The sequence below is a fragment of the Rhinolophus hipposideros genome, assembly GCF_964194185.1.
Source record: "Rhinolophus hipposideros genome assembly, chromosome: 9".
In the NCBI taxonomy this organism is placed as follows: Eukaryota; Metazoa; Chordata; class Mammalia; order Chiroptera; family Rhinolophidae; genus Rhinolophus; species Rhinolophus hipposideros.
Window position 1 is genome coordinate 66,230,765 of NC_138055.1, and position 17,285 is coordinate 66,248,049.

Genomic DNA, 17,285 nt, shown 5'->3' on the forward strand with positions numbered 1-17,285 from the left:
CCAGGAGCGCAAAGTGGCGGTCGCTGGGTGGCCTTGGTTTTCTGCATGTGACCTCTCTCTGGGATACCTTGTGCCTCCTCACAGCGTGGCGGGTAGGTTCTAAGAATAAATGTTCCGAGACACAGGAAGCAGAAGCTGCCAGTTTCATTTACTTGGACTCAGAAACTGGTACATCACTTCAAACTGCAGTTTTATAGTTTTCAGTGTATAAATCTTGTACTTCTACTAAATGTATTCTTAATTATTTTATACTTTTTGATGCTGGTGCATTTTCGTATGGAGTAGATTCAACGTTTTCACCAAATTCTCAGAGGTCCTGACTTAAAAAAGCCAAGGAACCACTTAATCTTGTCAATGCCCCCTTCCTTTCCAGTTTAACAGAGAGGGGAGACTGAGACCCTGTGTGTTTTGCAGTTCATTTAAGATAAGAAATGACAGAGCTGGGCTTAGAAGTCAGGTAGGATGTCTTCTGAGTGATCAATAAGTATTTATTAAATTACTACCTCAGATCCAGTGCCTTTGGGAGAGGGATACCCATTGTCTACATGTTTTATTCTGATCATTAATCTGGGCGTTGGCACTGAGCCTCCCAAAATGGGGCTAGACTGCTAAACACATCAGTTTTTCTTAAACCAAACCAAACCAAAATACAAAACAAAATAAAAGCAAATACAAACAAGCAACAAAAATGCCACATTTTAATGATTTTGGAAATAATGAGTCCATTGTGAAAATTTTGAATACAATAGAAAAATATGAAGAAGAGAAAAAACTTTATTCATATTTTTGATCCACCATTTGGTAGCCTAATTTTTCCTTATTTTTTCTGTTATTAAAATTAATCATATTGTCAATATATTGTAAAAATAACACTATATGAGATTAAAGACTCTACCAACTATTGTTCACAAAAATGATAGTTTTCTATGGCATAGATATATCATGTGAATTCCTGTAAGTTTTATTTCCAATTTTTTGTTGTTAATGAAAATGCAGTCAACCTGCACATATACCATCTTTGCATGAGAACAAATTCCAGATGAGGAATTTACACATCAAAGATATAAATGAACATTTTTATAACTCTTGATGTAGGTTGCCCGATTGCTTTTCATCAAGTTTGTTACTGTGAGAATACCCACATGCCATAGATATCAGGGCAAATCTCACCATGCCCTTGTCACTTTTCACTAAGGACAAGGAGAGTTTGTAGTACATACTGAATAAATGTCATTTCCTGTATTTTATTCTTATCATGATTATTTCTTCTTATTCGAATGTAAAGGCACACTCCTCAACGGTATAGATTTCTGTTAAGTTTGTCAATTGCTCATCTCTGGTACTGTAAGGAAGGTCTGCTGAATGAATGAGCACACACATGCATACTCTGAGCTGCGTTGCTCCTATGTTTGGCTCCTGAGGTTTCAGTCACCTGCTAGCCCATTCTGTATTCACTGTTTACCTAAAATACTCTGTTGTCTTGTGTTTTCACTGTGTAGTTTTACAGGTATTTGTTTCTTTTCTCACCAATAGCTCACTGCTATTAGGGCCATTGTCTTCTACATCTTTTCAGTGACTTACCCAGTGCCTAGAACAATGCCTTGGAAAACTTAAGTACTGGGACATTATTTACTAATGAACATTTTTACTAACAAATTAATTTATTAAGTAATTTATTTACTTTATGTTGTTCCATGCAGGTAGAAGCCACCAATCAAATAATTCCTATTGAACAGTCCCAAGCAGATAGAAGCAAAAAGGTTTTCAATCCTGTTAAGTAAGAATTTCTTTTCTGAATTTGTTTGTGAATGTTTTGGGCAGAAGGCCTATTATCCAATTCATGTTGCTTAGTTAAAATGAATCCTACTGTAGAAACTAGTAACAATGTGTTAATGTTATTGAAAACATGTTTATCAACAGAAATAAAGTTGGTAAAATGCATTGAAATAACTGCAAAAAATTCCTTATAAAAATCTCCATTTTTAAAATCAGTATTATTTTTATAATCATTGACTACTGAAAGCCTTGCTAACAACTTTGCGTCCTTGAGATAGATTATGGATGTTTAATTTTTCATTTAAATCAGCACTACGCTGTTGGAATTAATTTCAAGGTTCTGGATCCATGCTTTGCTTACCATTCCTTTTTTTCTTATTTCTTAAAGCTATGTTGATAGAGTTCCTAATGGGTTCCAAAATAGAAAGCGTACAGGACTGGGTTTATCCAAAGCAATATGGTGGTCCAAAGTGAAAGTCCCCTGTAGAAAGACTTAGGAATAGGATTTGCTTTTCCACTGATTTGGCTGCGATGCAGTTGAGACGTCTCAGTGTTTTGACCCTGAGTCAGTCCCATTTGGGCCGGGAAAAAGATGGTCCCTTAGCTGGGACAAAAGAGGCAGGAACTCAGCCTGACGCGAAGTGGGAGCCACATGTAGAAGCACAAGCTCTAAACTTGCCCAGTGCATCTGGTTCTCCCTCCTTCAGGCAGGCTATGTGTGGTCGTCCCTAGGAACAAGCGGCCTCCCACAGTCAAGCCAAGACAGGGCAAAGATGGAAGGAAACAAGAGAAATTGCTTTAGGCAGGAGGCGAGTGCTATATGAACAGTGGCAGAGGCTCAAATGAAATATGTCTTTTCTCCCCATTGTGGAGGTAAAATAACCCATAAGTGGTATAGGGAGCATACCGGCCTTATGAGTCAGAAACTCTGGGCTTCAGCTCTGGCTGAATGAGCATTTTTTACCATTCAAGAGTTATTCTGTGGCCTCTCCTGGAAACCATTTCTGGCCATGCTGTGGATAGTTTATTAAAAATCAATAAATGGAATAAATTGTCCTCCACCGTGTGATGAGAACTGGGGACTGAACATACTTAAGAATCTCGGACTGGGTTAGATATGATCAAAGACTCCACATTCTTTTCCAGTCTCTTGGTATTTTTGCTGTTTGTTTTAGAATCGACCTGCTGGCCGACCAAGACACCAAAGTAACGCTGGGCCGACTACACTTCAGCGAAACCACAGCAAATAACATGAGAAAGAAGGGGAAACCAAATCCTGACCAGAGGTACCAATGGCACTATGTCCGTCCTGTGGTGACCTGTGCTTTGTCTGACCAGGCAGCGTCCTCCAGAGACCCCTCTTCTCCTCTGGGCCCTCCTAGCCCACAAATCGGGCCCCCCTCAGCCACTTTCTTCCTTTCTGTGACTCTTTCAGTTTATTAACACTTCTCGCTTACCTTAGACATCTTTCTTCTCCATCCTCATCCCTGCAATGCCCAGCCCCCACCCACTTGCCACGGGTCTCAGGAGCGAGCACATCTCACAGCTGTCCAAGGGTCGAGGATTGACTGCATTTCTCAAGTCTGTGTGTTGGTCACAAATATGCCCTGAACCCTGCAGCATTACTTTAACCTTTTTTGGATTAAAAAAAAAAAGAAAAGAAATTTGCATTAATTATTTAGACCTATGGCTCTCATAGTGTGGTTCCAGGACTGCCAGAGATAGTAGCTTCTAGACACTTATTAGAAGTGCAAGTTCACAGGCTTCACCCAAGACCTACTGAATCAAAAGCTCTGGGGTGGGGCCCAGCAATTTGTATGTTAACAAGCCCTCCTGGTGACTCTGGGGCAGGCTTATGTTTGAGAACCACTGGTTTTACAATATAGGTTTTGCGGTTGGACAAAACTGAGTTTGGATATTTGATACTGCCATTTACTAGCTGGGTGACATTGAGCATGTTACTGAACCTCTCTGAGACTCATTTTCCTATTCTGTAAAGTGGGGACAATAATCACATCCTATGTGTACAGGATTGTTCTGGAGATCTACAGGAAATAAAGTAGATTAACGGCTTAGCCCAGTGTATGACAAGTTGAGCGCTCAGTAGATGGTAACTAATAATAAACAATAATAATAATAATAATATAACAACAATAACAATTATTACTATTGCTGATTGATTTTAGATACAAAGGAGAACTCTTGTTCTCTAGGGATTAGAGAGTCTATAGAGTGTTACCCAGGAAGTTGGTGAAGTTTTTCGTGCAGTTCTTAAAACAAAAGTTTCTCTGATAAGGACAGTATTTTGACTTTCAAGAAATGGTCTGATCTTAAAAATGTCTCATCAATGGTACATATTAAGAAGCAATTGAAATTACAGGATGAAAATTGCCTTGGGAGCAATAGGGGAAGGTCCAGGGTTTTGACTGAAGTTATGAGTAGAGGATGTGGAAGGTACCGGGAACACAGCCAAGAGCAGGTTGGGGTGGGAAGGGTCCCATGTGGCTGAGCAAACGCTGCTGGGTCTCCCTCCATTGAGGCCTAGGACATGTAGCTTGGGTGACTCTGGACCAAGGATCCTCCAAGATGACTTCCTGTTGTGCAGTGTCAGTGAGCGGTGCTGTGCTGAGGGCCCAGGAATGCCACCTGTGCCAGGTCAGCACAGATGGCTGAGCCCAGGCCCCCAGCAGGATGTCTCCTCAGTGGAGGCTGCTTTGGGGCTCGCACCACTGTGCACCAATTCCTCAGACTGGACAAAGGGTGGGTCCAGAACAACAGTGAGTAAATCAACTGCTCTTTCATTTCACAGGAGGGGCAACTTAGAACAGAGGAGAAAAGCTTTAAGTACACAATCTTTAAATGGGCAAACCCATCTAGGTAAATTTGCTATTGTGTAACTGTGGGCTGGTATCTGATTGCACAAATTATGTCTCTGTTCCCTGATGTGTTGGCATTGGTCTGCTGTTTCTGAATTAGATACTTCATGTTGGTGGTTGGACTGTATGCTGCTAACCAAGACCAGTTCTATCTGTTGTCTGCCCACATCTCTGAAAGGATCATTGTAAGGGTAAGCTCAGTTCTTTGACTTTTCTGGATCCGATATGCTTTTCTCCCTGAGAAGTGGAATTTGCATTTGCAGTGGCATGTTTGAAGGATGCTGTTTCTCAGTCGATACTGAGGATAGCAAGAGGAAATAACTCTTATTTTAGTTTTTACACAGCGGTTCTCAGCCAGGAGAACTTCTGTTCTGCAAGTGTCATTTGGCAATGTCTGCACACATTTCTGGTTGTCACAGCTGGGGGTGCTACTGGCATCTAGTGGGTCAAGGTCCAGGGACGCTGCTGAACACTACAATGCACAGGACAGCCCCCCACTGCAAAGAATTGTCCTCCTAAAATGTCAGCAGTGCGGTGGTTGAGAAACCCTGGTTATTACATTACGTTCTAGGTAGCGGGCTAAATAATCTATATATGACATCATTTTACATGGTTTTACATTTGCATTCCGTTCTTTACACTCAGAGGAACTGAGGAGCAAGAGGGTAAGAAACCATTTCGTGATCACACAGCTCGTAAACGATGGAGTCTCATTCCAACCCAGTTCTCTCTGACCCCAAAGCTCACAGGGCAGGGAAAGGGGTGGGCAGGCATTGCATGCCCCAAAGTGATGGGTGACCCCAATGGCATCTGGGCTCCTGCCTACCACATAGTAATGGCTCAGCACGTTTTGCTGAATGACTGATTGGTCACAGCTGTGGACGGGATCTTGGCAGCCACAAAAACATGAAGCTGTTGGCAGCTGCAGCTGCAGCTGTGTGAGGCCAGGCTGGCCACTATTGAGGAAGCCAAGGGCAGGAGGGAACAGGTAGCCACAGGCCTGGCAGTCCTGGGAGGGGCTGTGTTGTCATGGGTCTTTGAAATGACACAGGGTGGACATATGAACTACTACACGGAAAAGCGTTCAGTACAGGCATGCCCACACACGCGGCCATTCCCAGTAGGCCTGAGGACAAGATCTGCTCATTTGGGAAAGTGAGTCTTTCCTTGCTTGCCTTGAGCTGTTCTGAGACAAAGGGCCTCTCTGTGTAAGTCTTTTACTCAATTAAAAATAATAAGCTACCTCTTAGTGGAAATCCTTAAACTATGTCTCAAAGTTTTAATGGAGGTGAGGTAATGATGGAAATGAGGTAAAACCCTGATGTGTTCAGATGTCCCAGGGTGTGGGCTGGGCTGTGTGCCTGCCTGCCAGCGTGCATGCCCCAGGCAGCGCTTTGTGGGGCCTGATCTAACCTGTGGCAAATGAGGCTCCTCCCCGAGAAAGGCAGGTGGGGCCCTCTCCCTTATCATGAGCCAAGGGCAGAGGTTCCCATCCCTCCCTCAGCAGGGCTCAGGGTGGCCTTCGACAGCTCACCTGATGTAATCTGGGATTGCTCTGGGCACTAATGGATCTGATTTTAAATAAAGTCTGGAAACCTAGGCTGCTTATTGTTTCTGATTTCTCACAGGAAGGAATAAAGACAGACAATGCCATTCTTTTCAGTTAGCAGAGATTGGATATCACGAAAGTGCTGCTCTGAGCTGTGTGACTCCTGCTTGAGTCGGGCAGTCTGCTAGTCACCTGCATACTTTGAATAATTTACCTGGTGTCGAGCTTCCTCCATTTCCTGCTGGCAGCTCCTGCAAAGCTATATTCTGGCTGCTGTGCAAGTTCACCAGCAGCAATGTAAGAGGGAACCCCACTGTCTCACATGCTGTTATCAAAACACTGTTAATCGGCACCTCCTCATATCCAAAACACAATGACAATTTAACTCAGAATGATGACTTTGCGAAGTTGAAAGTTTCTGCACTTCATATTTGGTATAAATGCTAAAAAACGTGCAGCTGTATTCAGCATAGATCAGGTGTCATGTTATTCACTGAAATTTTATTTACAAAAAAATAATTGTATTCCAGATGTGATTGCTTTCTTCTAGCCATAATTTTTGGTTAAAGGGAATGCCCTATTCTGTAAATGTGCTGGGTAACCAAGGGTTACCATAACAAAAAGGAGAATAATAGTAATGGTAATAACACAAATCCCATACCCAAACTGGAAATATCTCATTGATATTATTTCATTCTAGCCCCAAAATGCAGAAGTGAAAACGAATGCAGACTTTTGCATCTATTTAATTATTTAATGTTTAAACCAACCGAGGAAGAAAACTGAATTTCAGAAATGGCGATGTCGCTTGAATCAGTGAGTTTTAGAAATGTCCATAGAATACATTTCAGCCCCTCTGAGCTTCCAGAGCACTCCATACAGATATATGCATCATGGGTTGAGCAGAGAGCAGACCAGCCCACATGCTACAAAAAAAGGCCAGCTATGCCCTCTTAGGCTGCGGCCTGGCTCTGTCAGTTTGAGCTCCAGAATGAGGGAAGAAAAATTTGACAATTAAAGATATTGCAAGACCTGACCACATTAAACCGATAACTTTGAATTGCATTTAGCAGATTAATTTTGAGCCCTGAGAATCATTCCTCCCAACAACAGAGAGCCATAGAAGGGTGATTATATGAGGGTTGGACAAGATGAGATTTCAGGCCTCCAGGAGGGGTTCAGGAGACCAAGCTTCTCAGAATTCTCCTTGGAGAGAGAATGGTGAGCAGGACCTAGTAAATCCTTCTCGGTTGTCAATCAAAGCAGCTTTAGAAATATATTATGGTCCTGTAGTGTAAATTGACCAATTTAATGGAAATTAAAGTTTATTTCAAAAAACAGATTTATTTCCCAGGGGTGTGTTTCTGGGAGCATTCCCCAGCAGAGCTCTGTCAGACTCTCCTTGTTAATGACTAGGCTTTCCTTCAGCTCCACTTTCTTTCTAAAACACATCATTAAACCTGGTCTGGTGCTGTGTTGCAGGCTGGAGGCATGATTACTTTTTTCTACCTTTCAAAGATGTACCAATTACCTGGGTCCTACCCCCACAGTTTTTGATTCAGTAGGTTGGAGATGCCTGAGAATATGCATTCTCCACAAACTTCCAGAGAAGGCTGCAGCTGCTGGCCTGGGGACCACACTTTGAGTAGCATGGCTAGAGAGCATTTCAAGGCCCATGTTCCATAGCCCTTTCAAAGGGTACAAAAATTGGTTTCTTAGGAGCTGCCTTCTTCAGTTCAAGCTCTGCTATTATACTCTTTGGCTACTGCTTTAGAAGCGCAAACAATGGTAAAGCAGAAAAATTCCTGCTTTCCATTCCAAACTTAGAGCAAGCCTCAAATTGCTATTCATTGCTGTTTCCTGTTCCAAGCACCTGCAGAGGGCGCCATTTACATTGTATTCTTTGTGCACAGCTGTTTCCGTCCCTCCCCCCAACGGTGCAACTCTGCATGCAGGTGTGTTGCTGAGGAGAGCAGATAAACTGTTTACGGGTTGAATTGTGGTTGCTATTCACAGCAGAGGGTATTGAGGATGGATTTGAGACTATCCATCCTCATTTTTGCAGTGTTCATGTACAGATGATTTCAATAAATTCCCACAACACTGTGAGATAGGTAAAGAAGACATTATTAGCTTTATTCTTCAGAGAAGAAAACTGTACAGAAAGGTTAAGTGACTGCTCTGAGGTCACACAGCCAATCTGTGTCATAACACAAACTAAAATGTTCAGGTCTTCCCTAAACATATGAGGCTGTGGGATACATAAATTATTTTGGAAATTTTAATTCATTTTGGTGTTTGCTATCAATCTACCACTATAATTCCAGAAAGTATTTCTGTGATTCTATTACAGTTGACACATTAAGATTCTGGATACTAGAGACGGACAATAAGTTCACAGATTTTATAAAAACATTTTCCACTATGGATGAGGACCCCTCCTTAGAGCAATATACTTAGAATATCATAGGTCTCTGGCCCTTTTCAAAATAATTTGAATGTATTTTAGGGATTTGAGTGTTTATCTGATGAAAGTCAAGTGAGATTGTTGTAATTGTTTCAAAAAATTAAATCTACATAATCTGCTCTTCCGTTATCAGTTACCAACATGATAATAATTATCCCAAAGCTCAATAAGAAAAAAATCCATCACTGTCCTATTTTGTTTCCTTGAAGTGGCTCATTATGTTCAGAGCAGAGCAAATTCCATCAACATTTTATACAGCATACCTTTGGATTTAGTTGATTGCTTGCTATAAAAGGATTTGAGTCAAAGCCAATTTGCCATTCACAGCCAAGGGGGCTCTAAGGACCTTACAGAAAAGCTCTTTGTTCAAGTGAATTCACACAAAATAATGTTCAACGTTGTTACTTTATTTTCTTTCACGGCTTTTGTTTAGCAAGTGTCAATGGTTGAGTCTTCCAAGCAGCTCTGGGTTCAGACAGGTAGGAATGAAACAGGAAGTCAAAGACACCTAAAAGTTCTTTCACTGAACCCAAACTAAAAATTACACTTTGTGGTTGCTTTTAATTATTATTTTCAAATTGGTAACACATGCATATGGTAAAAACATTCAAATCATACCACGAGAGTATATGGTGAACAGTAAATCTCCCTCCCATCTCAGCTACATCTGCTAGTCTCCATCCTTGAGGAAACTATTGTTACTGGTTTGTTGAGTGTTCTTCAGAGATAATCTATGCACAATTAGCAGACATTGCAGTATCTCATATACCACCAGAAAGGCAAAAACTGAAGACTTCGCATCAGTGCTGACTTTTTAGGTGATCAGGGTACCTACTGTTTTGTCGGAATTTCTGCCTCAAACACACAAAAATCAGATTTAGAAGGATAGGTCATAATTTTGAAAACCAACTAATTTTGTTTGTGAGGATTTTGAGGGATTCAGAGATCTCTGCTTAACGGTATTTGGAAATATATTCAGCAGCTAAAGGAAAGTGGAGAAGAGGGAAGGCAGTACGGTGGAAAATTCTTCGGCAAAGAATTTTATTTAAGAGTAAAATCTCCAGAACTTTGTCTAAACTTTCACTTGCATTTTCTTTGAAGACTGAATTCGGCCAGGGCTACACCTACGCACCAGTACAAAAAGGCAAAGTTAGAGTCATTATTTAATAATCAGCAGAAGCATAATTTCAGCTCAACTTAGACAACTTAGACAACTTACTAGCTTTGTGGCCTTGGGCAATTTGTCCTTTCAGTAGCAATGAAAAAAATAGTACATATCTCATAGAATTGGGGTGTGGATTTGCACACAACAAATGTAGCTGTAATTATTCTTCCTCGAGGATCACCTTTGTTTAGGGAACAGCTGAGGTGTATTAAATATATTTGTATTGTCATTTGCTTGTCAGTTGAGTATGAAATCATAAATATGAAAGTATTTTGAAAGTATAAAGGGACCAGCTAAATGCAAGGTATTTTTATTTATCTGAGCTTTAATGAGCTTGTAATATTTTCTGATGTAATGTTCTGGTTTTAAATCATTAGTATTATTATCCCTGAAAAGATAGTCATTCTGAGTTGTCTTTTTCATCTTCCACCCAGTATAACTGACACATTCTCAATTCCAAATGCATTTAATAGAGACTGGATATTCCAAACCAGGGCATACTGAGCTCCTGTTTGTGGGGGCAGAGCAGTTAGGGTATCCTCCTGGCTCTCCTGGAGCCCCCGTTATTTATCAGAATGTCCCATCCAACATACAATGACTCTCAAGTGAAAGACTTAAGAAACATTGTTTTCCTTTGCTCTGAGGTATAAAGCAATCATCTATTCCTGCTACTGTAACTTTAATTGTAATATACGTATGTATTTTTCCAGGCCTCTAACCCTGGGCAATTTGAAAATGACAGTGATGCATTATGGCAGCGAGGACAAGTTCCGGAATCTGTTGTCTGTCATGGTCGAGTGGGTATAAACACAGTAGCACCGGATGAAGCCCTGGTTGTCTGTGGTAACATGAAAGTGATGGGGACGATTATGCATCCGTCTGACAGCCGGGCAAAGCATAATATCCAGGAGGTGAGCATGCGGCAGGCCTCAGACACCTCCTCTGACCCCTGAGTCAGATGTGCTTGGGCCCTGCTGGCCTCTGACACGCCTCGCGCGGGGCATCTCTACATGTTGCCTATGGTGGGAGACTGCTTAACAATTAGAGGAGTGTTGGAGCCGTTAGGCATCGCTGCTGAAACTATAACGCAGTTCCTACCCAAGAGAATGGACTTACCTGGCAGGAACAGTGGGCAATGACAGCCCAGCTCTGGCTTCACAAGCAGGAAGTCTCTTGAGTTATTTTCCACAGGCCATTGCCCTTCCTTCCACGTATTGTCAACTCCTGGAGGTGGCCTTTTCCTTTCCATCTCCGAATTTCTATCTCCCTGTGCGTCTTCCAAGCGCTGTCTTAGTCCATTTCCTGTTCGTATTTCTCCTCAACCTCTCCAGCCACTTCCTCCCAGGGTCCCCGGCACCAGCCCTGCCAGCCAGTGTCTGCCCCAGACATTGTCTTTTTCTGAACAGCAGCTAGAGAAGCTCCCCTTCCTCAGCCTTCCTTGGTCAATCCCATCAGCTACAGTGCCAGGTCAAGGCTGTCTCCCTCAGTGGAAAGGCAGCCACCTTGTGGAAATCAGATATCAGGCCTAGAAATCAGGACACTTTGGGCTCACCCTGGACAAAACACTTAACCTTGCCAAAATTCAACTGTAAGATGGAAATGGTACCTCTCTTTCTGCCCTCACCGAGCCTGGAAAACTTTTTAACCCGTTGAGATAATAAGTACTGAATCGTCTGGGAAAGTCACAACTGCTGTGAAGACCAAAAGGATTATTAGGATTCCGATGCCAGGTCTTTCCTGGTTCCAGCTCTTCCACCATTTACCTGTTTTCCGTTCACTGTTTATACCACTTCCCCACCTTCTCACTCACACTGCTTCTTCTGAACGCAGTGCGCTGTTGAGCCTCCTTTTCTCATGCTTTTTTAGTTAATAGGAGACTTAATCTGTAAATCATTGGCCATTCTTCCAGACTACATTCCTTTCCCAGTGCAAATCTGCACTGGTTTTTCTAAACCAGCCAAGGAATGTTCTCCTTTGCAGAGAGGATTCCAAAGAATGGTTGTAATTGTAGACTTTTATGCTGATTGAGAAGCTGCGGTTCATGTTAGAAGAGCTGTGACCTGCTAGCCAGATGGGAACTCTTAGGGCTAGAAAGTTCTCACATACATTTTCAGATCCCAGTCTTAGATACTGTCCTTTTGCCTTTCAGAGAGAGAGAGAGATAAACTGTCTGTGTTTCAGAGAAACCAACTCAAACTTATTCTTACAATTGGCTATACAATTCCCCACTAGGTCTTATCTAAATGTAAATGGCAGATGACAAGGGGAGAAAGTCCTCCACAACCCCTCCTGCTACCAGGTTTTCTCCAGAACTTCATTTACCAAACATCTTCAAATGTTGCTCTCCTTGGTGTGAAAAGAATATATTGTCTTAAAATGACAAACTTCCCTAGAGCTTCTCAGATCTCTTCCATGAAGCCTTCTCCATAAAGTGAAATGCTATCCTAATCCAGGCTCTAAATGTGAGGTTCCTGTATCCCCGTCCTGCTCACGGCAACATGATGTTGTAAAGAGGCCAGTCTGCGGTGGGAAGCTCGAGTTTTCATCCTGTTTCTGGCAACCACTGGCCCAGGAACTTTGGCCCTGAGATATCCTATGCCTTTGTTTATTCTTCTGTGAGCAAGGAAGGCTCAGATTCATTTTACCCAGGTGGAGGGCTTTTTCTATTTATATGAAGCAATTTTTAGCTACATAAGGCTAAGCAAATAGATTTGTTATTATTATTATTTAGTTGTAAAAATGCAAATTATATGTAATTCATGTATTACATTATTTCATATTAATATACTTATTCTTAATAGGTCTGTCCACATTTAGGAAATACATGCTTCTAGAAATCTTGTCTGTCCTGTTGACCATTTAGGACAGAAAGAGAGAAGACGGTAATATTGATGACAGTACTGACAGATGTGTGAACTTCATCTTCACCTCTCCCTGACTCAGTTTTTCCAACTTGTAAACATGAGAATCGTTCTTCCAAATGTGCTGAGAGGCCACCCTTGGTTGATCTGATCGTATGCCTAGGACTGGAAGCATGCATCCTTCATTCTTTAAAGTTGCACGGTAACCAGAGTTGGCTCCTGGGCGAGCCATTGCAAATATATAATAGCCAAACATTTTGCCCAGTCTCGGGATCGGGGAAAATGAATATAGGTTGCTGCCTTGCCCTGGCTTCAGTTGCTTTGAGATATGAAGCACACGCGCATCCAGCATAGGGGACCCTGGGGGAGGAGATATCTGGTGCTCATCTGGACAGATAGCCAAGACACAGAGAAGATAAAGCAGATACGATTGAAACCTGTGAAACTGAAGCACTGGGAAAATGAAGTCGCCGAAGAGGAGCAGCTTAACTTACCCAGACAATGGCATTGTGCTTATCGATGTGTCTCCAGACTGCAGAAGGAAATGCAGCTCTTACAATAGAAACCGAACAAAATTAGGGTGAAAAGGCTATGCTGAAAATCAAAGGGGTGTGAAGAACATCAATGTCAATGCAAAAAAATAAATGAGGAAGTTGAAAGTTGAAGGCGTCAGTCAAATTCTGCAAAGAAGGCTGAACATAAGGCAGCAAAAGACTCAAAAAATAAAAACCAGAAAAAAAAAATAAAAGTGAAATGCTCAAAAATTTGTTTCTCCCAACCGCACCAGCAGTGAGCTAGTTAAAGACAAAAGTACGAAGAGCTCAAGAAAGTCAAACATGCAAAGTCTCCCCTTCGGGCCACAGCCACATGCAAAAGTTCCTCAGCATGGGGTAAGCCAGTGTCACTCAAGCTGCTCCTGATGGGAGACTGATAGTCCTGGCTGTGGGCCAGAGCCAGATGACGTCTAACGAGATCCCTTTCCCTGAACACACTAGACTCCCACGGACTGGAATGCCTTCCCTGTGATGCAATTCTTGAGTTAATGATAGAAACCTTGGGCAGGAGGCAGCGTGACAGTAATAGCTGTTAGCATTCATGGTCAGAACTTCCCAAAACTGCTGTGGGCAAGATCAAACCAGACATCATAATTCAGTTTCTAGCTTCTTGCTCAACACAGATGATGAGCAAGGCATAGCATTAAGTGCTGGTCTGTGTGTGGTTCTTGACGGAGGATTCCAAGAAGGCACAGCCCTTGCCTCGAGGGCTTTTCCCTAGGCCAAGTGTATACATAGGGAACATGCAATATGAGCAATTTAAATTTAGCTTTGGGAAGTCTACAAGCCAGAAAGCAGAAGAGCATTTTCCTAAAGAAACGTTGTTATAAAAGGTCTTTAGATCCCCAAGCTAACCCTCAACATTTTCTTCGGCCAAAAATTTGTCTGGAATACAATGGCAATAGTACTATAGAACCTAATTGCTATGTCTAACAGTATGTCTTTGGAGAAAACTCATTCAAGGCTCCAAGCTAGACTCCAGGGGTCATTTTCCCTCTATGTAGTCTAGACAGCTTGAGGGCACATCCTTCTCGGCTTTCCATCTTCCGCAAGGAAACTGACACTGCCTCCACTTTGGTCTCCCACGGGGGCTCATGTGGGAACCACAAGGGTAATGAGAAGTAGGCAAAGTGAGCACGGGACTCCCAAGAGTGCAGGGAGTGGGAAACCTGGTAGGGCTGGCCTAGCGCTAGGCCAGTCCAGGCTGGCTCCCGATTGATCCCGTCTTCCATTCTGGTAGTGTCAGGAATTGTTCTGCCATTTCCCTACCTCCATTCTTTCCTTCCTGCTTTTTTTCATCGAAGTTCTGAGTGCCTATTATATCAGACACTTTGCTAGGCCCTGACCAGTCTCTGAGATGAGCAAGACATAGGCTTTACCTAAGGAATAGAACTTTTATTAAAATGAAGCTCCAGATAAGAAACACTCATTCGATCTCCAGGGTCTGGGGTAACATCTGGCACATAGTAACTACTTGGTACGCATTGTTGCATGGATGACGGAGCTCACAGTGATAGATGTAGGCATAGGGCAATATGAGATTGGACTGTTCTTTCCCAGCATGGCCTGTTGAGGCCTTCCCTACTCTGGCCTTAATCTTTACAACCTAGTAATGTCAAACTCTGCCTCTGTGGTGCAGACATCCTTCAGGGGATTTGCTGCCTGAGGACTTGGCTCATGGTGCTCTCTCTGCTCAGCCATTCCTGTTTAAGTCTCACCCTTTCCACCCAACTTCCTACCTTACATCTTGCCCTTCCTAACTGCTATCTTAAAGTTATTAATTTAACAAATATTAGTTGAGCACCTTCTACATGCAAGGAATGAAACTAGAAACTGTTGATATAGTGATGAACAGAAAACCATGGCCTCAAACATGTCGTCACCCACATTGGGTGTAGCCTACAGGAAAGACAGATAATAGGTTCCGGATCAAAGTGGTGGCGTGAGATGAGCCTCTGTAAAACTCCCCTGGAATTTACAACGAATCGAACAACAATAACTCCACAAAGGACTCCCTGCACAGCAGACAGGCAAGATGAAGAGGCCCACTACTGAATTCACCTCCAGGTGGGCAAATCGGGTGAGCGGGGGAGGAGGGAAGGGAGAAGTGCGGGGACGGAGCCCCACGGGCTCAGGACGCAGACCTAGCTCAGTGCTCCGAGCTCGCTGCATCCCAGAACTACCACAGCTGCAGGAGAGGGAAGAACTCGGACTGCTAGGGCTCTGCTTATGGCCCACAGGGCTGAGGGGGCAGCATATAACACAGCTGAACCCAACGCTCACGGCAGAGACGTCGGAGCAAAGACTGAGGGAAGAAGGCTGAAAATGGTGGTTTAAGCCCTCACTGCCAGCGGAGAATGGAAGCCTTAGGCACTGAGACTAGCCGCCCCCTCCCTCGCCTCCCAGAGCTCGCCCGCCCCCACCTGCCCGGTGCTAGGAGTGGAACAGTAGCAGTGTCAGATCAAAAGAACAGAATATTTGCTGTTCTGAGAACTGTGGACCGCAGACACAGATTCGCAGCCCAACTAGTTCCGGCAAAGGGGAGGGAGCTGTGGAAGCGGGACCGGCTATGGTGGTGGTCGCTGCCATTGCTATGGCCCACCTCTCACAACTCACCTCAACCCTGGCCCCACCTATCTGGGCAGATCCCTGTAGGACTAAACAGAACTGCTGAAACACACGGGCTCTGAATCTGGTGCAGGAAGAGCTTTGGAACTTCAAAAGCTCTCCAAATCCCTACACGGACACTGTGCCCTGTGACCCAGGCGAACTATTAACAGAGGAGAAGCCCATCTCCCAGGGAATCCCCCTGTTGTGTGAGAAGCTGGAATAGTGCACAGAAAACAGCACTACCGTGTGAGAGAGAAAAAAAAGGCTGCAGTCGGAGAGAAAAATAAAACATTCTACCAACAAGTACTGGAAAACAAAAGAAACACCTCTTTCTAATCACCTGTTGCAAAAGCCACTCCTGTAGATGTCTAGGAAGAGAAATAGTAAATCAGTAATTGCCATGAATAAGCAAGGCAACAAGACAGCTCAGAAAGAAAGTGAAAAGTCTCCAGAAAAGGAACTTAAAGATATGGAAATATGTGACTTAAATGACAGAAAATTCAAGATTGCAGTTCTGAAAAAACTCAACGAGATGCAAGAAACACAGAAAGGCAGTTTAATGAACTCAAAAACACAACCAAAGAAAAACATGAGCATTTTACGAAAGAGATTGAAATTTTAAAAAAGAACCAAATAGAATTTCTGGAGATTAAGAACTCAATAGAAGAAATTAAGAATGAAATAACCAGCTTAGGTAGTAGAGTTGATCAGATGGAGGAAAGAATCGGTGACGTCGAAGATAGAAACCTGGAAATTACACAGATGGAAGAAGAAACAGACTTGAGACTTAAAAGAAACGAAAAAACTCTACAAGAACTTTCTGACTCCATCAGAAAGAGCAATATAAGAATAATGGGCATACCAGAAGGAGAAGAAAGAGAGAAGGGAACAGAGAATATATTCAAACAAATTGTTGATGAGAACTTCCCAAACTTGTGGACAGAACTGGATCCTCGAATCCAATAAGCAAATAGAACACCTAATTACCTCAATCCCAACAGGCCTTCTCTGAGGCACATTGTATTGAAGCTGTCTAAAATCAACAACAAAGAAAGAATCCTCAAGGCAGCCAGGGAAAAGAAAAGAAAACCTACAAAGGAAAGCCCATTCGATTATCATCAGATTTTTCAGCAGAAACTCTACAAGTCAGGAGGGAGTGGAACCAAATATTCAAACTATTGAAAGAGAGAAATTATGAGCCAAGAATAATATATCCAGCAAAGATATCCTTTAGATATGAAGGAGGAATAAAGACCTTTCCAGACATACAGAAGCTGAGGGAATTTTCTAATACACGACCTGCACTACAAGAAATACTAAAGGAGGCTATTCGACCACCATCAACAGGGACAATTTGTGGCAACACAAAAAGGGGGAGAGTAAAGGCCTGAACCGGAATATAGGAATAGAGAAAGTAAGCGTGCTGA

The 17,285-nt window shown here is 42.8% G+C and overlaps 1 protein-coding gene across 1 annotated transcript in view; it reads left to right on the plus strand.

Annotated features, from left to right (window-relative positions):
* MYRFL (myelin regulatory factor like) overlaps positions 1-17,285 on the plus strand; it is a gene marked incomplete at its 5' end in the record, with an annotated part of 105,358 nt that overhangs the window by 49,881 nt on the left and 38,192 nt on the right. Inside the window, 4 exons of the mRNA XM_081061464.1 lie at positions 1,701-1,777; positions 2,952-3,062; positions 4,753-4,843; positions 10,544-10,744. Of these exons, the coding sequence (XP_080917590.1) occupies positions 1,701-1,777; positions 2,952-3,062; positions 4,753-4,843; positions 10,544-10,744 (480 nt within the window). The remainder of the gene's footprint in view (positions 1-1,700; positions 1,778-2,951; positions 3,063-4,752; positions 4,844-10,543; positions 10,745-17,285) is intronic.